The sequence below is a fragment of the Lithobates pipiens genome, unplaced genomic scaffold (genome assembly GCF_037356315.1).
Source record: "Lithobates pipiens isolate NorthernLeopardFrog02 unplaced genomic scaffold, aLitPip1_a1.2 Scaffold_30, whole genome shotgun sequence".
NCBI classification, from domain to species: Eukaryota; Metazoa; Chordata; class Amphibia; order Anura; family Ranidae; genus Lithobates; species Lithobates pipiens.
In genome coordinates this window covers 141516087-141540133 of record NW_027507791.1, presented here as the reverse complement: position 1 = coordinate 141540133, position 24047 = coordinate 141516087, and the positions used below count along the sequence as shown (strand labels likewise).

Here is a 24047-nt window from a genome sequence, read left to right as displayed (position 1 = left end):
CATAGTCTATGGGGTATGGTCCATTCTGGGCAACCCATAGTCTATGCCTCGCTTAAAAAAATATCCACATGCGTCCTAGAGCCCAAGTAGTCTGCAATCCTTTGATTGAGGCACTGCCTGTAACTGTTTCCTGTAACCAGGCCTGTCGCTTGTGGTTGGAAAAATTACCAAAAATAATTTCTGAGACAGCCATGACCGCTCCCCTTTCATGTCAGGTCACCCGAGGATCAGAGGCACGTCAGGCATGAGAAAGGATCCTGCCATTATCTCGAAACGCAGCCAAAAGGTTCTTCCGCAGCACCTTTTCTAAGCAGTGTATTTCTTGCTCCCCCTGGAAAGTAGCACGAGAGCTGCCATTTTCCGCTTGCTACCCAGTAACAGTCCCTCTCCTTTGTCTGAATTCTGGGGTCCTTTGCATAGGCATTTCGGCATGGATGAGCCTATTTCCTACAAATTGCCTGGAGAGTGTACAGAGTGCACTGTTGACCTCAACAATCTCAACGTGCTCACACACAACTCTAGGCATTCAGGAGGGGTGGAAAGTCCCCTGGAAGCCTGCCCAATTTCCTCCTCACAGCCAGCACCCCTGTTCTTCTACTTCTTCTCAGTCTCTTGCTGCCTCTACATTACAGAGAACCTACTGGCCTACAGGAGGAAGTCCTTCTCATTTTCCTGCTGCTTTGCCTCTAGTGCCTCTTTCTGAACTGTGACAAAATGCTTAATGGGTCCCAGATTCAGAAGCCATGGATGTGGCGAAAGGAAGCCCTACATAGTCTGTCCTCATCCCATTATTACCTGGGTACTTGTGATAGCTTGATGGTTCTAGTGCAGCCTGGCCAGTGTCACATTCTAGCGTGTGGGTGTATCACATATCGATGTTCGGCAGGCATCTTATGTTACTGCTACCTTTTGGCCAGGTGATCGCAGGGTATAATCACCCAAAGTGCTGTACACTCTTCTGGCATAGTACAGGACATTTCAAGATACCTAAACAAGAACTGCTGGACTATCAGGTTCTGTACATGTGCCAGGCTGGGCAACCTGCCAAAGGATGGACACCAGGGTGGTGCTGTTGTCATACAAGACCTTGTCTGGCACAAGATGTTGAGTAGTAAGCAGCCTCCCAGCCTGCCCCTGAAGAGCTGCCAGAATCTAAAGCCCAGTGTTCTGGGCCATTGACTAGGCTCTGGGCCACTTTGGAATACTGGTTATTCTAAAAAGTCAGAGATGGAGGGTAGGGAAGGAGGAGTAGAGGTTGCTGCGTTGTAACCTACACCAATGTGTAAGACACAGAGTGGCACCCCAGCTCCAGTGAGCCCCTGCCACTGCCAGCATGATGGTCCAGCAACATTAACACATTACCTTTTACATGCTGGTGGAGGGCAGGGATGACCATCTTGGTGAAAAAACAAGCAGCCAGGTACCTGCCACTGTGGTGCAGCACAGGACATAAACTTTCAGAAGGGGGCCAACTCCATGAGCTAGAACGGGAGCAGATGAAACTCCAGCAATTGTGCCAAGCTAGTATTGAGACACTGGGCATGGGGGTAAATAGAGGAAACATTTTTCTTCTTCTCCTGCAGCTGTGGAAGAGACACCTGCTTAGTCAAATATACTACTGGAGATGGCGGAGTTGGGTTAGGAGGCTTATGGTGAGATTCATGCCTGCGCTTGGCTCTACTTTGTGTAGTGTGTCAGTTGCAAGTTTATGCTGCTGACCGTGAAATTAAAAATTTAGAAAAAGGCCCTAGAAAAACTTAAATATTCATCCGTTGGGTCTATGCACTGTGAACACAGAGGGGTACACAACAATATGTAGCATAACACACTGAAATTCACAGTAAATTAGCACAATATGGCTGTAAACACAATTGCCTAGAACACCGCAATCAACAGTACTGCAGAACAATACAGCACTGTGCAAGCACTGTATAGCACAACTATCTCTACCCAATCACACACTGTCTCTATCTACTTAAACATACTATGACAAATGTCTGCTGAGAACACAAACTTTTAAAGTTAGGGGGTTGTCACATAAAGTCCTCATTACTGGCCATTCTATGCTACCTTACCTCAGTTCAATGGCCAGAAAGTGCATTACTGGTTGTCGATTGTTATGATGCAAAACAACAACAGCATTAGTTTGCCATGTCTGTAAACTGTAAATGGGTTGGGTTCACTGCAAACCCAATTTCAACCCAAACCTGAAGCTCACCCCTAGTCAACATCTGCATAAAGCTTTTCATATTTTCCCGACTTAAGGTGAAACTGTGGCCAGGCTATAAGTATTCAATATTAATATATTCTTAACAGGCTTTAAAACAAGTCCTTGCTGACTTCTTTAGCTGCAAGCATTGTGGAGTACTTCATTGTAAAACACTTGCTTCAAGTTGTTTCATTAGATAGCTCATCTCCCCCTGGTAGCCCCTCTCAAACAGTGATATGGCAGCATGCCAATATCCAATCTAAACACAAAGCAGGAGCTCTGGGAGGTGGATACAGGGTGAACTGAGCTTCCGAGTGAAAGACTTAAATTACATAGTTACATAGTTAGTCAGGTTGAAAAAAGACACAAGTCCATCCAGTTCAACCAAAATAAAATAAAATAAAATATACTACACACACACACACACACACACACACACACACACTTCTATACCCACAGTTGATCCAGAGGAAGGCAAAAAAAACCAGCAGAGCATGATCCAATTTGCTAAAGCAGGGGAAAAAATTCCTTCCTGATCCCCCGAGAGGCAATCGGATTTTCCCCGGATCAACTTTACCTATAAATTTTAGTACCCAGTTATATTACGTACACTTAGGAAATAATCCAGGCCTTTCTTAAAGCAATCCACTGAGCTGGCCATAACCACCTCTGCAGGGAGTCTATTCCACATTTTCACAGCTCTTACTGTGAAGAAACCTTTCCGTATTTGGAGATGAAATCTCTTCTCCTCTAGACGTAAAGAGTGCCCCCTTGTCCTCTTTGTTGACTTTAAAGTGAATAACTCGACACCAAGTTCCCTATATGGACCCCTTATATATTTGTACATGTTGATCAAATCCCCCCCTTAATCTCCTCTTATCAAGAGTGAATAAATTCAGTTCCTCTAATCTTTCCTCATAGCTGAGTTGCTCCATGCCTCTTATCAGTTTGGTTGCCCTTCTCTGCACTTTCTCCAGTTCCCCGATATCCTTTTTGAGAACTGGTGCCCAAATCTGAACGGCATATTCCAGATGAGGTCTTACTAATGATTTGAACAGGGGAAAAATGATATCTCTCTCTCTGGAGTACATACCTCTCTTAATACAGGAAAGGACTTTGCTCGCTTTGGAAACCGCAGCTTGGCATTGCATGCTATTATTGAGCTTATGATCTACCAAAACCCCCAGATCCTTCTCCACTATGGATTCCCCCAGTTGTACTCCCCCTAGCGTGTATGATGCATGCATATTCTTAGCCCCCAAGTGCATAACCTTACATTTCTCAACATTAAACCTCATCTGCCACATAGTCGCCCAATTAGACAGAGCATTGAGGTCTGCTTGTAAATTGGTGACATCCTGCAAGGACGTTATTGCACCACATAGCTTGGTGTTATCTGCAAAGACGGAAATGTTACTCTTGATCCCAGACCCAATATCATTTATAAAGATATTAAAAAGTAAGGGTCCCAGCACTGAACCTTGGGGTACACCACTCATAACCTTAGACCATTCAGAGTAAGAATCATTAACCACTACTCTCTGGATTCTGTCTTTTAGCCAGTTTTCTATCCATCTACAAACTGATGTTTCCAAACCTGTAGACTTTACCTTACACATGAGCCGTGTGTGCGGAACAGTATCGAATGCTTTTGCAAAATCCAAATATATCACGTCCACCGCCACCCCTTACTTCAGTGCTTCACAGGATAAATTGCTCCACAATGCAGATCAGCACTGAACAATATTAAACAATACTCAATCACAAGAAGAATGGATGAGACAATGATATTCTCTCTAGGTGCAGTTCAGGGCACAAATGGCATCAGATAGGTCACAATAGCTTAGGCAGAGAGTATCCTGATAAAGTCCCAAACGGTACCCAAAACATGCACGGGCAAGCAGGAATGTCGGCCTTATTGCTAAATATCATCAGTCGGTTTCCTTCATCTGTTAGTGAGAATAATTAGGACATTTCCCAGACATTCTGGCATGGCATGTTCCGAGATTAGCCCAACCTAGGCCTAGTAACAGATGAATGGAGTCTAGTCAAGTTCCTCTGTCTCCCTCCAAGGCATCCCTTAACAGATTTATTTTATAAATTGCTTTTTATTAAGCTTTTTTCAATAATACAAAAAAGAAAAAGAACAACTAAAAAAAAAACAATGGCCATCACAAAAAATCGTTAGAAGTCGTACATTTCCACAATACAGTTTTAAAGTGTGGCAACTACCTTACGTAATAGTAAGGAAAAAATAGGATTTTTATAACAGCTTACCTGTAAAATCAATTTCTTGGAGTACATCACGGGACACAGAGCCACAGTAATTACTGTATGGGTTATATGGCACCTTCAGATGATGGACATTGGTACAACCTAGACCAGAAGTTCAATTCCCCATATAACCCCTCCCCTTACCAAGAGTACTTCAGTTTTGTAGCAAAGCAATACATGTGTAACCAGAAAGAGGGGAGGGACCTCTGTGTCCCGTGATATATTCCAAGAAAAGGATTTTACAGGTAAGCTGTTAGGATAAAAATCCTATTTTCTTTATCGTACATCACGGGACACAGAGCCACAGTAATTACTGTATGGGATGTCCCAGAGCAATGCGACCTGAGGGGAGGGGACACAAACAAAAGTAGGGTGCAATCAGACCTGAGGACCTATACTGCTGCTTGCTGTACACTGCACCCAAAGGCAATATCTTCATGCCATCTTACATCCACCTGATAGAATCTGGTAAATGTATGGACTGAAGACCAAGTTGCGGCCTTGCAGATTTAAACCATGGAGGCTTGGTGATGCACTGCCCAGGAAGCACTAACAGCCCTGGTGGAGTGCGCTTTAACATGAGGAGGAGGAATTTTCCTCTTTAAACCATAAGTTTGAACAATCACTTGACAAATCCATTTAGAAATAGTAGATTTTGATGCTGCCTGCCCTCTTTTAGGACCATCTGGCAACACAAACGAAAACATTTGTTTACGAATCTGAGCAGTCACTTTCAATAGACCTTGACCGCTCACACCACATCAATAAAATGTAGTGACCTTTCTTCCCCAGAAACCAAGTTCTGTGAAAAAAAAAAAATGAAGGCAGAACAATATCCTGGTTTAAATGAAAACCCAATACTACCTTCAGTAAGAATGCGGGATGAGGCCGCAATACAGCCCCATCCTTATGAACAACCAATACGGCTCCTTACAAGAAAGAGCAGCCAACACCAATATTCTTCTTGCAGAAGATATTGTAACCAAGAATTTTTTTTTGCCCCCGTCAAGAGGACCAAGGGAATATCTTGTACTAGCTCCAAAAAAAGGCTGCTTCTATAAGCCGATATGACTAAAATTAAGTTCCAAGGGTTCAGGGGTGACCAAACTGGAGGATTAATCCACGTTACCCCCTGAATAAAGTTAAGAACCAGAGAGAGGGAAGCAAGTGGTTGATGAAAAGAAAGACCGATAAGGCCAACATCTGGCCATTGATAGGATTAGAAATGAAGCTGGCCTTGAGAACTATCTGTAGGAATTGAAGGATCCTACCTATGACATATTTCCTGGGGTGCCAACCCCTGGATTTCCACCAGGAGACGTATGCCTTCCAGATTCTTGACTCTGGAGGACGGCTTCCTAGCATTTAATCAAAGTAGAACTACTGAGGCTAACCGCCCACGATCTTTCAGAATGTGGGTCTCAACAGCCAAACCGCTAAATTTAGCATTTGTAAGGTAGGATAGAACACCGGACCTCGCAAGAGAAGATCTGACCCTAGTGGTAGGGTCCAAGGGCCCCCCACCGCCATCTTTAATATCTCAACAAACCAAGATCTCCTGGGCCACAAGAATCGCAGGAGGGAACACATAGATCAGTGAAAAACTGATCCCATGGAAAAAAATCAAGGCATCTGTTTTGTATGCCATCGGATCCCTTGTCCTTGACACAAAGTTCCACATCCAGAACTCCCCATCTTCTGATATATCAACAGAAACATGTCGGGGTGAAGGGACCATTCTCCTAGAAACAATTGTTGGTGACTCAAGTAGTCCGCCTTCCAATTCACTCTTCCTGGAATGAAAATTGCTAATAGGCAAAGAATGTGGTTTTCTGCAAAGATAGAATATGATTCCCCTCTTTCTGGGCTGCACGACTTCTCGTGCCCCTTTGGTGAATGATAAAAGCCACAGCTGTGGCACTGTCGGATTGGATGCTGATAGGACAATTCCGTAGTTTGGGCGTCCAGGCCTCAAGGACCAAGCGTACTGCCCGAAACCTCTAGAATATTGATGGACAAGGTCATCACTGATTTGGACCATTCCTTAGGACAGATGCTTCTTCCAGGACTGCTCCTCAGCCCAGAAGGCTGGCGTCTGTTATTACCACCTTCCAGGTAACTGGTAGAAAGGATTTTTCTTTTTGAAGATTCTTGGATATCAATTGGTGCTCTGACACACATTGGGGGATAAGCGCATTGGGAAGCCCAGAGCTTGGTCCTTCTTGTTCCCAGTTGACAGAATACTGTTTTGCAGCAGTCTTAAATGAAACTGCGCATAAGTTACGGCCTCAAAAGAAGCCACCATCTTTCCCAACAAATTCATGCAAAGCCGAATAGGATTCTTCTTTGACTTGAGTAACTTAATCAGTTCCCTTTCGGATCCTTTCCTGAGGAAAAAAAATCCTCTTCTGAGCTGTATCAATGATCAGCCCCAAGTACTGCAATCTCCTTGATGGATTTAAGGAGGATTTCTCTAGGTTGATAATCCAACCTAGGTATTCCAGGTAGCTAACTGCAGTGACCAAAGTTTGGACTAAGTGTGTACCAAATTGATCTATGAAGAGAAGATCGAAGTAGGCTAGTATTGTTATACCTTGAGCCCTTAGCCTGGCTAAAGGAGGTAAACACTTGAGGTGGAGTAGCTAGACCGAAAGGCAGAGCTACAAACTGAAAATGAAGATTTTCTACCTTGAAGCATACATTTCTGGTGAGTGGGGAAAAAAATGGCACATGGAAAAAAGTATCCTTGATGTCGATCTCCCCCTTGTAGAACAGAGACTACTGATCGGATTGACTCCATGCGAAAAAAACGGCTATTCAAAAAATGGTTTAGATTTTTGAGATCTAAAATGGGTCTGACATCCCCGTACGGTTTTGGAACCGTAAAAAAGGTTTGAATAAAACCCTAATCCTTGCTTTTTTAAGGGGACCACCGATATCACTCTTTGAGACAAGAGATGATCCAAAGCTAGAAAGAGAGACTTCTTTTCGCTGGATCTCTGGGAACCCCAGGTCCTCTTTTGACCCTGGGATTGACCCTGAGGTTTACTTCTAGAATCCTGATGGTGGAGGCCGTTGTGACTGCCTGGAGGCAGATGCCCCTGGCACGGGAGAAGAAGCACATTTAAAAGAAAAATACTTCTTAACCGGAAAAAAGGGAACTTTTCCCATTAGAAATTCTTTGGATATACTCATCCAGATTATTTCCAAATAACCGTTCACCATAAAAAGGGAAACTGGCCAAGAGCGTTTTTGTATGAGCTTCGGTTGACCATCTTTCAACCATAGGATTCTATGCTCATGTAGCATGAGCCGTGAGGCCTGGAGAATAGAATCTTTCATAGCGTCAACTGTAAAACAGAATGATTCTGATATGCCGGCCAAACCCTGGGCCTGCTGATCAGGAAAACTTTGAGTACCTCTATAAACTGGCCTTTTAAGGACTGAGATACTCTGAACGTCAGTGCAGGTTTGAATAACTGAACCTACGAGTGAAATATCGTTTGTTTTTTTCCTTTTTAAAAAGGAACTACAACCTCTTATCTGTCGGACCCTTTAGCATATGAGCATTGCCTACTGCACCCTTCCTCCATAGAATAAAGTATTGTGAACTTTTTCAGAGGAACAGAACTGTTTATCTGGGTGCTCTCACCTAGAATAGATAAGCTTTCTTGCCATGAATGGATAGAAAAAGCATGAACAGATTGGGGGAGCATTTAGTGAACCCAAACCGGAAATGGGCTCATCGACTGACTGCATTACTGGCAGTAAAAATGTGGAGCGACCAATTCAGTGAGCGACTGTAAAGAACCTTACCAGCGAGCTTGATACTTTGCATCAAGTTCTTCGGAAGAGGAGACATCAGCCTTTTCCTCATCCTAGAAAGAAATATGCCATCCCTCGATCCTTGTTCCCCAATATAAGGGTCCTGAGCAATGGACGGGGACCTGTTACGCTTAGTCCCACTCTGGGATGTGATAAAAGCATGAAACTTTTACTTGAAGCTTAAAATGGTTGAAGAAAAAACCTCCTAGTAATATATACAGGGCCTGCAGAGTTTAAGAGCAGCTGCAACAGTTGCCCCTCCTGACGGCTCACCGTGACCAGCCACATTACTCTCAGGGGAGGATGCCATCTTACTGGGATGGATCTAGGCTTCCGTGTGACTAAAAAAGTATTTCTAGAGCCCTTTATTGAGGTGTTTTTACCCCCCTTCTGCCATAGCCCAATGCACAAAGCAGAGATACTACCAGAAGGAATGCATCCACTGCTTGAGAAATAGTTCAGCTCTGTCACTGTTATTAATGCTCAGCTTGATGCAGTAGTAAAATGTGTCAAAGGAATGTCTGTGTCACCAACCTCATTGCTCATGTCCCTCCTGCAGCATAAATATCATTGGTGCTTTAAAAACCTGAGCTTCCCATGCTGGACGTTGGAGGATGCAAACGCCGTGCTAACCTGCCCCCCCACCATCTAAGGGCTTTCCCGCATGAGCACGGGCCCCAGATCCTATAGGATCCACCAGGAGGATTGAGGAATAGCTGAGGGGGGGGCCTGAAAGCCGCCGATCGGCGTGCCGTTTAACCACTTGACCACTGGGCACTTAAACACCCTTTAGACCAATTTTCAGCTTTCGGTGCTCTCACATTTTGAATGACAATTACTCAGTCATGTAACACTGTACCCATATGAAATTTTTGTCCTTTTTTCACACAAATAGAGCTTTCTTTTGGTGGTATTTAATCACCACTGGGTTTTTTATTTTTTGTGCTATAAAAGAAAAAATACCGAAAATTCTGTAAAAAAATGAATTTTTCTTTGTTTCTGTTAGCAGATTAGTAATTTTTCTTCATAAATTTTGGCCAAAATTTATACTACTACATATCTTTGGTAAAAATAAGTACAAATTGGTGGATATTATTTGGTCTGTGTAAAAGTTATAGCGTCCACAAGCTATGGTGCCAGTATCTGAAAATTGATCACACCTGAAGTACTGACGGCCTATTTCAATTCTTGAGACCCTAACATGCCATAAAAGTACAAATAACCCCCAAATGACCCCTTTTTGGAAAGAAGACATTCCAAGGTATTTAGTAAGAGGCATGATGAGTTTTTTGAAGTTGTCATTTTTTCCCACAATTCTTTGCAAAATCAAGATTTTTTTCACTTTTTTTTCTTTTCACAAAATTGTCATATTATCAGTTTATTTCTCACACACAGCATATGCATACCACAAATTACAACCCAAAACACATTCTGCTATTACTCCCGAGTATGGCGATACCACATATGTGAGACTTTTACACAGTGTGACCACATACAGAGGCCCAACATGCAGGGAGCACCATCAGGCTTTCTGGAGCACCCAGGCCAATTCTGACATTTCTCTCCTACATGTAAAAATCATGTTTTTATTTGCTAGAAAATGATATAGAACCCCAAAACATTATATATGTTTTTTTAGCAAAGACCCTAGAGAATACAATGGTGGTCATTGCAACTTTTTATCTCACACGGTATTTGCGCAGCAATTTTTTGAACGCTTTTTTTTTTTTTTTAATGTTTTGTGCTTAAAAAAAAACACAGTAAAGTTAGCCCAATTTTTGCATAATGTGAAAGATGAAGTTATGCAGAGTAAATAGATACCTAACATGTCACTATTCAAAATTGCACACGCTCGTGGAATGGCGCCAAACGTCGCTACTTAAAAATCCCCATTGGCGACGCTTTAAATTTTTTTACTGGTTACATCTCTTGAGTTACAGAGGAGGTCTAGGGCTAGAATTATTGCTCTTGCTCTAACGTTTGCAGCGATATCTCACATGTGTGGTTTGAACATCGTTTTCATATGTGGGCGGGACTTACATATGCATTCACTTCTGCATGCGAGCACATGGAGACAGGGGCGCTTTAAACTTTTTATTTTTTTTTATTGTTCATTTTACTTTATTTTGGTTTGACATTTTTTTCCCCAAAAATAAATTTTTTGATCACTTTTATTCCTATTACAAGGAATGTAAACATCCCTTGTAATAGGAATATGGCATGACAGGTCCTCTTTACAGTGAGATATGGGGTCAATAAGACCCCGCATCTCACCTCTAGGCTGGGAAGCCTGAAATAAAAAAAAGATTCTCGCTTTGATCGTATTGGCAAGTCGGTAGAAGCACCGGAGGGCGGCGGGACGAATATGGCTGGGTATTGCAGGGTATCACCGAGTATGGCTGGGTATGCCAATTTATGGCAAAGTATTGGCAGGGTATTGCAGAGTATTGGCAGGATATTGCAGAGTATTGGCAGGATATTGCAGAGTATTGGCAGGATATTGCAGAGTATTGGCTGGTATTGCAGAGTATTGGTTGGTATTGCAGAGTATTGGCGGATATTGCAGAGTATTGGCGGATATTGCAGAGTATTGGCAGGGTATTGCAGAGTATTGGCAGGGTATTGCAGAGTATTGGCAGGGTATTGCAGAGTATTGGCGGGTATTGCAGAGTATTGGCAGGGTATTGCAGAGTATTGGCAGGGTATTGCAGAGTATTGGCAGGGTATTGCAGAGTATTGGCTGGTACTGCAGAGTATTGGCTGGGCATTGCAGAGTATTGGCTGGGCATTGCAGAGTATTGGCTGGGCATTGCAGAGTATTGGCTGGGCATTGCAGAGTATTGGCTGGGCATTGCAGAATATTGGCAGGGTATTGCAGAGTATTGGCAGGGTATTGCAGAGTATTCCAGAGTATTGGCAGGGTATTTCAGAGTATTGGCAGGGTATTGGGTATTGCAGAGTATTGGCAGGGTATTGCAGAGTATTGGCAGGGAATTGAGGGGTTAAATTCGGTGAGCAGCGATGTGGGCACTGCAGATGCAGCCCACAGCGCTGTTGACACCGATATCTTCCCCCTCCGCTGTACCAATCAGTACAGAGAGGGGAGGGAGGAACCGGCATCATAACATGACGCCGGTTAGTTTACACGTGATCGCTCCGTCATTTGACGGAGCGATCACGTGGTAAACGGCCGCGATGAGCGGCCGTTTGCCATGATTAGTCATGCGTCGGGTCCTGTGGACCCGGCAGTCATGGATGCTCTCGAGTGCGTGCCCCAGGGGGCGCGCGGGAGCGGAATTCTGGGAGGACGTCATATGACGGACTCCCAAAGTTAAGAAACCGCCCTGTAGCCGTCATTCGGCTATGGGACGGTTGTTAAGTGGTTAAAAAAAATACCTTTGGCCCCCTTTCCCCTAGAAGAGGGGATGAAAAAACAGCACAGGGGGGTGTCCGGTGGGGAGAGGGAACCCCCCCAGACTTACCGGAGGTCTTGCTGCACTGGAGGGATAGAAACTTTCCGTTTCCTGGACAAACGTGAGCTCTCTGAGAAACATGAGACGTAAGTACTCAATACAGCCCCCAGTGGTGACACATAGATAGGGATGACAACATTTACTGATTTAAAGGAGACATTCATAAGAAAATGTTAAAAAATTTCTTAGAAAACCCCATTTGCCTTTCAAAGAAGAAACAGCATTCAAAATGCCTCATCTGTAAATTTGTGAAGAAATAAAGAAAAATAATTTCAAAACAGTAAAACCCGTGGTCGGACTTTAAAGGCACAACAAACAGTAGAAATATACAAAAATATTAGCATTTATTGAAATATATATATATATATATATACACACACACACACACACACACACACACACAAACAACAGAGACATAAAAAAAAACATCGATAAAAATCATATACACAAAAACAATCTATATAGGATATGAGCCCTAATGCGTCTACGCGTTTCATTGTACACTTCTTTAGGACACATTTGTGGTTCATTAGTTGCAAAGAAGAGAAAGGGGTCTCACTATCTTGCAAAAGGAATCACATATTAACCAATCAGTGATTGAAAAAGTAATTTCCAACAAAGGGAAAAAGCAAGGTGGTGCAATGAGGTCAGAGCGAATCAGCAGGCAAACACCCAGGAACCACCTGTGAATCAATTATCACGAGTGTCTAGGTCTGATACTTTCAAAAAGGGGATGCCGTATCAAAGTGAATAGTCATAGAAGACCGTAAATATCCATAGATTGTTCATATCAGAAAATATAGGAATCCTACAGTCAGAGGTAGCCACAGAATAAGAAATTTGGCTATATATCAAAAGTAATGAATCCAGATCTGGGCTGTCATCATCCAAGATAGATAAAAGAAACGTCAATGTAAAGAAAATCCCCTGGGAGAGAGCAGGACACTGCTCTCTCCGAGGGTATGGAAACGACTTTTTCGATCACTGATTGATTAATATGTGATTCTTTTTGCAAGATAGTGAGACCCCTTTCTCTTCTTTGCAGCTACTGAACCCCAAATGTGTCCTGAAGAAGTGTACAACGGAACGCATAGACGCTTTAGGGTTCATATCATATATAGATTATTTTTTGTATATATGATTTTTATCAATGTTTCTTTCATGTCCCTGTTGTTTGTAATTATATATATATATATATATATATATATATATATATATATTTATTTATATTTCAATAAATGCTAATATTTTTGTATATTTCTACTGCTTGTTGTGCCTTTAAAGTTCGACCACAGGTTTTCCTTTTTTGGAATTCTTTTTCTTTATTACTCCACTTACCTTTCCCGCATCAGGGTTTTCTGTGGTAAACAAACTGACCCGATCTTCACCCTTCACGGCAAGTTCTGTTAAACCTTCAGGAGCCGGGGATCCGTAAAGAAGCCCACAATCCTGGTCCTGTAATAGCCCTCCGCTAGAAAAATGTAATGGTTTTACTACCTAAAAGTATTGGATCCCGGAGTCCAGCTCTCTAAAAAGAGAAGCGTTACATGCAAAACCTTGTTTCTTCGGATACGAGGCCCAGGTACCATTCAATTTAGCCAAAAAGACACTTTGAATGGATCCAGTGTGCATGGCTAGCCCCAGCACGGATTGCTCCACTGGACCTTAGCACAGCACATCTTCACTCGTGACCAACACCTTAGCCACTGGTGAAAAAACTGAGGTGCTCCCACCAGAGGGAGGGGTTATATAGGGAGTGTATTTTTTAATTTAGGGTGTGCCAGTGTCCATCACCTGAAGGTGGCCTATAACCCACATAGTAACTACTATGGCTCTGTGTCCTGTGATATACCATTTATAAAAAAAAATTTGACTTACAATTACTTAAAATTCCCACCCAGTTTTTATTTCACTTTGCTTATTTCTATTAGTAAAATCAAATGTACCTTTAACCGCCTCCTGCCCACCATACAGACAAATGATGGCGGGCGGGACCCTTTTTTGTTCTGGGCCAATGTCATATGATGTCACCCAGTCTCAATGTGATCACGTGCCTGCAGGGGCATGCATTGCAGCGATTGTGGGTGCACAGTGTCCCTGGAGCATGGTGCAACTAGATCTCGGTAAAGAGCCGATGACGTGGGACCTTACCCATGTGATCAGCGGTGTCCAATCACAGCTGATCACATGAAAATAAGGTGGTGCCATTTTAGCATTTTCAGCAGCATCTTATCACAGGCGTGACCTATACAGATAATCAGGGCACTGATCATCAGTGTCCTGATTATTAGTGCAGCCCCAACAGTACCCAGCAATGATGTCAGTCTGTGCCCTTCAGTGACACCAATCTGTGACCATCACCGATGCAAGTCAGTGCTGTCTTTCAGTGATTGCTCATCAGTGCCGCCTATCCGTGCCACCTATGATCGCCCATAAGTGTCGACTATAAGTGCTGCATATCAGTGCCACCCATCAGTGCTGAATATTAGTGCCACCTCATCAGTGCCTATCGGTATAGCCTCACCAGCGCACAGCAAACATTTACTAAATTTTCGGACAGAAACAAAAAAAAAAAACGTTTTTTTTGTTTGTTTTTTGCAAAAAATAAAAAACCCAGTGGTAATTAAATACCACCAAAAGAAAGCTCTATTTGTAGATAAAGATTTCATTTGGTTACAGTGTTGCATGATCACACAATTGTCAATCACAGTGCGACAGTGCTGAAAGCTAAAAATTGGCTTGGACAGGAAGGGGGTAAAAGTGCCCGGTAGGCAAGTGGTTAATATGTCTCCTTGTTCCTTTTAATTCTAAATTCATTGGTTCAGTTATTCCTATACACTGTGTAGCCTTTTCCTGTGTACAGCTTAAGGAGTTGTTCTCACCACAGTCTATCATTGGATACTATATGCTGCCTGTTTCATCGACATGCATTTTAAAACATGCTGCATTATTTTTTATCAAAAACTTCACTTGAATTGACTTTGATGGTAAATCAGCATACTCCATATAAGATGCATAGATAGACTTTCTTTCAATGAACTGAAAACAATGCTCCAGTGTGATTTACTAAAAGATCTGAGAATCTTCACTGATTGGATAATTCACATGATTAGATAACTAAAGCGAATGTTCACTCAATTTAACTCATAGTAAATCGGCCTCTTCATCTTTAGGGTTTCTAAGTGGGTGACTGAGTTCAAAACGGAAATTGCATATAACAGACATGTAACTTTCTAAATCCAGTGTGTGCTTACCGTGTCAGCAGCTGTAAGGTTAATACCAAGCCCTCCGGCCCTAGTACTCAGCAGGAAAACAAATATATCAGTCCTAAAAACAAAAGAAAAATAACCTTTAAGCAATATGGGATAGGAAAAAGATTATGTGGCACACAAATGAGTTCAGGCAGATCATATTGATGCTAAACTGACAATATTTTCCATTTATCCTCAAAACCACTGTTTTCTCCATGGGAGGGTAAACTCTACCAATGCAGCACTACAGCTGGTAACAACTGGTATTGTACCTGGACCATTCAAAAATAACGGTTTCCTGTGAGCACTAGTTATTTTCTGTCAAGCAGTTGTTAAAGCATATCTAATGAAAAAGATAAAAATTTAATATATTACAGCTTACCTTTCCTTAGATAAGGGGGATGAATTTGTTTTCTTTTTTTCCACCCTTCATTTTCACCCGGTAGTCCACCACACTTCCTGACCCTAAGTGTCTACTGTTCAGATATTCTACTGTATCTATAGCGGGATCCATGGTTGTCACCCAAGATGGACTTTAAACATGTCTGCCTTTGTTTATCTCCATTACAAGGAGGATGGCACTAAACAACAGTCCAAAGTCCAAAGTCCAAAGCCCATCGATGCAAGCCCTAATAAAGCAGCTCACGCCTATGTAAAGCTTACTAAGTTTATTTTTACTTACATACAATTACCTTTTAATCTATATAGCTGGATAGCGGAAATTTCCCTCCAAGCTAAAAAGTTTAATTTTACAGGTTTGTATTGCTTCAAAAGTTCATTATCAATACTTTGTTATATATACCTGAAAATAAAAAGTTGCACCTGCATTTGAAAAATTTTAGACCGTAACCACAAAAATTACAAAAACAATTTAGGCAAAAAAATATTATTAAATTTAACAATTTGGTAACCACAGTACTTAATGAAATATTTTTATTAGCTTACCTGCTCTGAAAATCTGCCACCATGTCCCTCCTCTCTGAGATCTTCGATGAGCCATCTAGTCGCATGTATGTGTGCTTCCTATATACCATATATTCCTGTGAATATTAAAGGGGATTTCTCAACTACATACTTATTAAACTGGCTGAACTGCATGGACTTGTGCCTTTTTTCAAGCAGATTAACTATGTAATACAAAAGATTTGAATACAAAAAGCCACCCCCAGTTTACGCCCCTTTCCCATCTGTGATTGGTTACCCTTATGCCGCGTACACACGAGCGGACTTTTCAACATCCAAAGTCCGACGGACTGATTCCGTCAGACTATTCGATCGTGTGTGGGCTGCAACGGACTTTTGATTTGCCAAAGTCTGACGGACTTTAGAATATGGAACATGCTTCAAATTTTTCTGGCGGAACTCCGCCGGACCCGGTCCCTTAGAAAAATTTGCTCGTGTGTATGCTATTCCGACGGACTAAAACCGACGCTAGGGCAGCTATTAGCTACTGGCTATGAACTTCCTTATTCGAGTCGAGTCGTACGTCATCACGTTCGAATCCGTCTGAGTTTAGTGTGATTGTGTGTGGCCAAGTCCGCTCAGTCAAAAAGTCCGTCAGAATTCTGTCGGAACTCTGGCAGAACTCCTTCGGAAGTCTGTCGGACATAAGTCCTCTCGTGTGTACGGGGCTTTAGAGTGTGCAGAAGAGCATTGAGGCTGCTTGGAAGGTTCAAACATGGCAGTTAAATAAACAAACAGGCGCTCTATATCTAAAGTTCTGTATACCAAATGAGCTTCATCATCTTAGATCTTGTTGCCCTGCTGAAGTTATGCAAAAGAGATAGAGGGGGTCACTTAGTGCCTGTGCACACCAGCTGTCAAAAAGTATATGCACTGGCCCCAGAAGTATGAACTACATGGTATTGTATACTACCTCTAGCAGATCAATCATCCGAGTCATCTGTGAGTAAATAAGCACTCTGTGTCCTTGGGACTTGAGGCGTGTTAGCAGAAGGTCCAGTGCATACAGCTTTCCACTGTCTGTGATCAGACTCTCCTTGTCTGTAATACATAAATTAACATCAGTGTAAAGATTGCGTTACTGTGTATCAGACTAACAATACTTAGACACATATCACTTGTAAACCTATGATTCTACTATAGCTGCTGTAATGGCAAAATTAAATACATTTATTTGCATTACTATATTCTTTAATACTAGTACATCCAAACGGGTGATTATGGGTTTACTAAAATAATTTTTAGAACTACTGTCCAAATTCAGATTCTACTTGCTCAACCACTTAAGCCCCGGACCAATTGTCAGCCTAAGCACTGCACTGCTTTAACTGGTAATTACACGGTCATTCAATGTTGTACCCAAACAAAATTTGCGTCCTTTTCTTACCACAAATAGAGCTTTCTTTTGATGGTATTTTATTGCCTCTGCAATTTTTATTTTTTACGATATAAATGGAAAAAGACTGAAAATTTTGAAAAAAAAAAGATATTTTCTACTTTTTGTTATAATAAAAATCGAATAAACTCAATTTTAGTCATACATTTAGGCCAAAATGTATTCAGCCACGTCTTTAGTAAAAAAAATGTCAATAAGCGTATATTTATTGGTTTGCGCAAAAGTTATAGTGTCTACAAACAGTAAATTTTCTGGAATTTACACAGCTTTTAATTTATGACTGCCTATCTCATTTCTTGAGGTGCTAAAATAGCAGGGCAGTACAAACCCCCCCCCAAATGACCCCATTTTGAAAAGCAGACACCCCAAGCAAATTGCTGAGAGGCATGTTGAGCCCATTGAATATTTTTTTTTGTCCCACGTGATTGAATAGTGACAAAAAAAAAAAAAGTTTACAAAAAGTCGTCACTAAATGATATATTGCTCACACATGCCATAGTTATAAGTGGAATTGCACCCCAAAATATATTTTGCTGCTTCTCCTGAGTGCGGTGATTGCGAATTTTTGATTTCACTCCTCACTACCTATCACAGTTTCGAAGGCCATAAAATGCCAAAATAACACATAATCCCCCCAAATGACCCCATTTTGGAAAGTAGACAACCCAAGCTATTTACTGAGAGGCATGTTCAGTCCACTGAATATTTTATATTTTGCCACAATTTGCGGGAATATTACAAACTTCTTTTTTTTTGCACAAACTTGTCACTAAATGATATATTGCTCACACATGCTATGGGCATATGTGAAATTATACCCCAAAATACATTCTACTGCTTCTCCTGAGTACGGGGATAACACATGTGGGGACTTTTTGGGAGTCCAGCCGCGTACGGGACCCTGAAAACCAAGCACCGCCTTCAGGATTTAAATACAAAACGCTACCAAAAAAAACTGTTAGCGATCGGGATCAGGCCTGACTGTCACGATCGATCGACCGTCCTGATCGTACATAGGAAACTCACCCGCAGGTTTCCTGTACAAGAAGCTCGTCGGTGTCCTCGGACGCGGGCTGGCGCGAACGAACGCACGCGAGTGCACGTAGTCCCTGACACAAACAAGCGCACGCGGGTGCGCGCTGAACCGAACGGGCGTACGCGGGTACGCGGGGTCACGAGCGGGAGCACGGTTACCGGCGGGGGCACGCAAACTTGCCGTGCGACCGTTCTTGGCGCCCAACAGGCTATTTAGGGAATCAGCTCCTGTTCTCCCGTGCTGTCCTGTCTACAGCGTTCCTGTGACTTCCGCTACCAGTTCCTGCTTGTTCCTGATACTGTACCCGGCCTGTTCTTGACCTTGTTTGATTGCTGCCTGCCTCCGACCCTCTGCCTGACTGACCACGTTTCTGCCTTCTGCTGTGTACCTCTGCTGCCCACTAGTTGCCGACCCGGCTCGCCTCTGACCACGCCTGCTGCACCCACCTGAACATCAGCACCTGCTATTCCTGCTGTTCCTGCCTGACTGCCAGTGCCAGCTGTTTCTGCCATCCCTGCCCGGTTGCCAGTGCCAGCCGCTCCTGCTGTTCCTGCCCGGCTTCCAGCGCCGGCTGCACCTGCCGTTCCAGTGAGTTACCTGTTCCTGCTGTGCCCGTTGTCTACTGCCTTCCGTCCTCTGCCTGACCGCCTGCACCAGCTGGTGGTGGATCTCCGTTGCTGCAACCCGGCTTGGCACTTGTGCCCTCCGAACTCTTGAATCCCTGTCTCCACCTCCAGGGGCTCTCGAGCCGGAGGCTTACGAGGCGCCGCTCCCTGCACTGTTGGGCTCTCCAACCAGGTACGTGACACTGACTCTGCGAACACTGCAGTTATGTGTTTAGTGTTTTGTAAGTGACAGTGATCGATCGATACTGCACTTGGGTGGGCTGGGCGAAGGGGCAAAATGCAGGTGCTAGCAGGTATCTGGACTGATCCCACTAACAATACGTTTTTTTGGAACCCTAAACTGCTGGGGACGCTAGTGTAGATCTGATCAGATCAGATATTGATCTGTTCAGATACTATACCACTACGGGAGGTGTATGCTTTGCACGTGGGTGTTAGCGGTACTGGCACTGGGGCGACGCAGACCCTATCTGACCCTTAAACCTAATTGATATCACCCATCGGGTGATCAGGGGGTTAAACCTTTATTGGGTAATAAATGGTGGGTGCCCTGATGCTATAAAAAGCAAACTAACTAACCAGAGTCACCCGTAACACTTATACAGTGATCACTGGTGAAAGGGTTAACTAGGGGCAATCAGGAGGTTAAAACCTTTATAAAGGTAGTATATGGGGGTCCCTGATGCTATATAAAAACCTGACGGGGAACCTAAATAATGAAATAACGAACTGGCTAACCAGCGTCACCAGTGACACTTATACGGTGATCACTGGTGAAAGGGTTGACTAGGGGCAATCAGGGGGTTAAAACCTTTATTAGGTTGTATATGGGGGTACCTAACGCTATAAAAACCTGGTGGTGAACCTAAAAAATAACTAGCTACCTAGCGGCACCAGTGACACTAATGCAGCGATCAGAAAAAAGATTGCTTAGTGACACCGGCAAAAGGGGGTGAAAGGGTTACCTGGGGGGCAATCAGGAGGTTAAACCTTTATTGGGGGGGGATAGGGGGCTACCCTGGACCTAACACTAACTGCCCTGACAGTTCTTACAGTTACAACTGACACTAAATGCAGTGATCAGTAAATAAATGATCACTGCAATCAGTGACACTGTGACTGGGAGGGGGGCAGGGGGGTGATCAGGGGGGTGACTGGGGGTTAAAGTGTGCCTATGTGTACCTATGTGTCAGCGTAGTGTTGGTGCACTTACTAGGATGTCTTCTCTCCTCGCCATCCGGTCAAAAAGACAGCCCCAAGGAGAGTGTAGTGTTTACACTACACAGGCAGGGGAAGCTTCTCATTTGCCAGGAGCGATCGAGAGAGGATGGCCAGAAATCAACGGCCATCCCCTCATCCCAGATTGCTCCTGAAGAGAAATGGACCAACGCAGCCAGCGGGAGGGGATCCGATTGGACCCCCAACCCGCTGGAAGGCAGGCACGTATGGGTACGTGATTGTGCCTGTCCGTGCCATTGCGTCGACGTATAATTACATGCGGCGGTCCTTAAGTGGTTAAAGAACAATGTACAATTAAAGCTTAACCTTTGAGTTGGTAAGACAGCTGTAGCCATGAATGGCTGACTATTGACACTAGAGAATCGTTGGATGGCCAGGCCTGATACAACGGTCTACAGGCAACTGCCAGCCAACACAACTTTGAATATAAAGCAGTTGCCTCAAATGTTTAGGCCTGATAGAGAGGATAACCTAGCGGATTGATATTCCTACCCCAATAAGCCTTGGCCACAGGTCTCTGCAGGAGGTCATACATTAGACTATTTCTAGACGAACCCCGCCAGATCAGTAGACAGTCCAAGAACTACTGTATAAACAAGTTCAACTATATGCGTCAACACCACATCCCCAAAGTGTAGTCAACAAACCATTTATGAGAGGATTATGGGATTTTATCAGTGTTGACTCCTTCTACCAGAATAATTACACCAACATGAGTTCAATTCATTAAAAATATATATTTATTACAAAATTAATTAAAAAGTGTGGCGTATCAAACCTCTTACGAGCATGAACTCCACATACCACACTACTAAATGCCAACCCCAGGAGATTATGGCACCCCCCCCCCCCCTTCCAGGACATAAATCACTCTTAACACTTAGTCTAGATGTATAGCATTAATATATATAGGTAATACACAATGTCCCGCATGGAAAGGAAGTGTATATTGGGGTGTTTTTGTCCCAACGCATTTTACACTGTAGGCTTCCTCATGAGTAAACAATACTCAATCACAAGAAGAATGGATGAGACAATGATATTCTCTCTGGGTGCAGTTCAGGGCACAAATGGCATCAGATAGGTCACAATAGGCATGCACGGGCAGGCAGGAATGTCGGCCCTATTGCTAAATATCATCAGTCAGTTTCCTTCATCTGTTAGTGAAAAGAATTAGGACATTTCCCAGACATTCTGCCATGGCATGTTTTTTCCGAGCTTAGCCCTACCTAGGCCTAGTAACAGATGAATGGAGTCTAGTCAAGTTCCTCTGTCTCCCTCCAATGCATCCCTTAACATATTTATTTTATAAATTGCGTTTTATTAAGCTTATTTCAATAATACAAAAAAGAAAAAGAACAACAAAAAACAATGGCCATCACAAAAAATTGTTAGAAGTCGTACATTCCCACAATACAGTTTTAAAGTGTGGCAACCACCTTCCGTAATAGTAAGGAAAAAATAGGATTTTTACAACAGCTTACCTGTAAAATCAATTTCTTGGAGTACATCACGGGGACACAGAGCCACAGTAATTACTGTATGGGTTATATGGCACCTTCAGATGATGGACATTGGCACAACCTAGATCAGAAGTTCAATTCCCCATATAACCCCTCCCCTTACCCAAGAGTACTTCAGTTTTGTAGCAAAGCAATACACGTGTAACCAGAAAGAGGGGCGGGACCTCTGTGTCCCGTGATATATTCCAAGAAAAGGATTTTACAGGTAAGCTGTTAGTATAAAAATCCTATTTTCTTTATCGTACATCACGGGACACAGAGCCACAGTAATTACTGTATGGGATGTCCCAGAGCAATGCGACCTGAGGGGAGGGGACACAAACGAAAGTAGGGTGCAATCAGACCTGAGGACCTATACTGCTGTCTGCTGTACACTGCACCCAAAGGCGATAGAATCTGGTGAATGTATGGACTGAAGACCAGGTTACAGCCTTGAAAATTCGAGCCATAGAGGCTTGGTGATCCACTGCCCACAAAGCACTTACTGGTAGAGTGCGTTTTGATTTGAAAAAGGTGGAACCTTCCTCTTCATGCCATAAGCTTGAATAATTACTTGACGATTCCATTTGGCAATAGTGGATTTCAACGCTGCCTGTCCTTTCCTAGGATCTTCAGGCAACAAAAACAAAGTCTGTTTTCCGAACCTGAGCAGTCGTCTTCAAATAGATTTCGACTGCTTTCACTACAGAATGCAGCGACTTTTCTTCCTTAGAACAAGGTTCTGGAAAAATGAAGATAAAACAAGATCCAGGTTTAGGTGAAAACCTGAAACCACCTTTGGCAGAAAGCTTGGATGAGGACGCAATACTACTCTATCCTCGTGAATGATTAAATATGGCTTTTTACAGGAAAGAGCAGTCAACTGATAACCTTCTTGCCGAAGAAATGGCTACCAGAAAAACTAGCGTCCTTGTCAAAAGGACCAAAGGAATATGTTGTATTGGCTCAAAAGTCTGTTTCTGTAATGCTGACAAAACTAAATTCAAGTCCCAAGGGTTGAGGGGTGCTCTAATCGGTGGATTAGCGTTACTCCCTGTATAAAGCTTCAGACCAAAGAATGCAAAGCAAGCGGACATTGAAACAATACCGATAAGGCCGAGACCTGGCCCTTGATAGTACTCAAGGCCAGTTTCATCTCTAGCCCCATCTGCAGAAGGCAAGAATTCTACCTATGACATACTTCCTAGGATGCCAACCCTTGGAATCACACCAGGAAACATATGCCCTCCAGACTCTATAATAGATGACTCTGGAAGCTGGTTTCCTTGAATTAATCAAGGTACATATCATGAGCCTGAAAGTTCATGATTCTGTAGAATGTGGGTTTCAATAGCCAAACCATTAAATGTAGTGTTTGTAAAGTAGAAAGGAACACCGATAGCAGGTCTGGACATGGTGGTAGGGTCCATGGGGCCCCTAACACATATTTACTATTTCTGCATACCAAGATCTTCTGGGCCACGCTGGGGCCACAAGATCCCACTTGATCCTGTGAAGATGTCGAGGTAGCAGCAGAATAGGAGGAAATGCATAAATCAGTGAAAACTGATCCCACGAGGTCACCGACGCATCTGTTCCGCATGCAAGTGGATCCCTTGTTCTTGACACAAAGTTGTCGACTTTGTTGTTGAACCTGGACACAAACAGCTCTACATTCGGGTTCCCCATCTTTGGCATATAGCCAGGAAGATGTCAGGGTGAAGGGGCCATTCTCCCGGGAACAACTGCTGGCGACTTAAATAGTCCGCCTGCCAGTTCTCTACTCCTGGAATGAAGATTGCCGGTATGCACGGCACATGCTTTTCTGTCCAGGTTAGGATATGGTTTACCTCTCCCTGGGCTTCCTGACTTCTGGTGCCTCCTTGATGATTGATATAAGCCACTGCTGTGGCACTGTCAGATTGAATCCTGACAGGAGAATTCTGCAACCTGAATGTCCGGGCCCTTAGGGCTAGACACGCTGCCCGAATCTCTAGAATGTTGATGGGCAAGGTCCTTTTGGTTCTGGACCATTTCCCCTGGACTTCCAGGACTGATCCCCAACCAGAAAGGCATCTGTTGTTACCACCTTCCAGGTAACCGGTAAGAAGGATTTCTACTTCTGCAGATTCTCGAATATCCTCCACCAACTGAGGCTCTGGCGCACTTTTGGCGACAAACACATTGGAAAATCTAGTGCTTGGACCTTCTTGTTCCAGGTCGAGAGGATACTGTTTTGCAGCAGTCTCTAAT

The 24047-nt window shown here is 43.3% G+C and overlaps 1 protein-coding gene across 2 annotated transcripts in view; it reads right to left on the bottom strand.

Moving 5' to 3' along the window:
* Positions 1-24047, bottom strand: part of INO80 (INO80 complex ATPase subunit) — a 392097-nt gene that overhangs the window by 22080 nt on the left and 345970 nt on the right. For both annotated transcript variants that reach the window (XM_077464921.1, XM_077464922.1), the window contains exons 27-29: positions 16909-17036; positions 15978-16072; positions 15036-15108 (exon numbers count right to left, since the gene is read on the bottom strand). In XM_077464921.1, coding sequence (XP_077321047.1) covers positions 15036-15108; positions 15978-16072; positions 16909-17036 — 296 coding nt within the window. The remainder of the gene's footprint in view (positions 1-15035; positions 15109-15977; positions 16073-16908; positions 17037-24047) is intronic.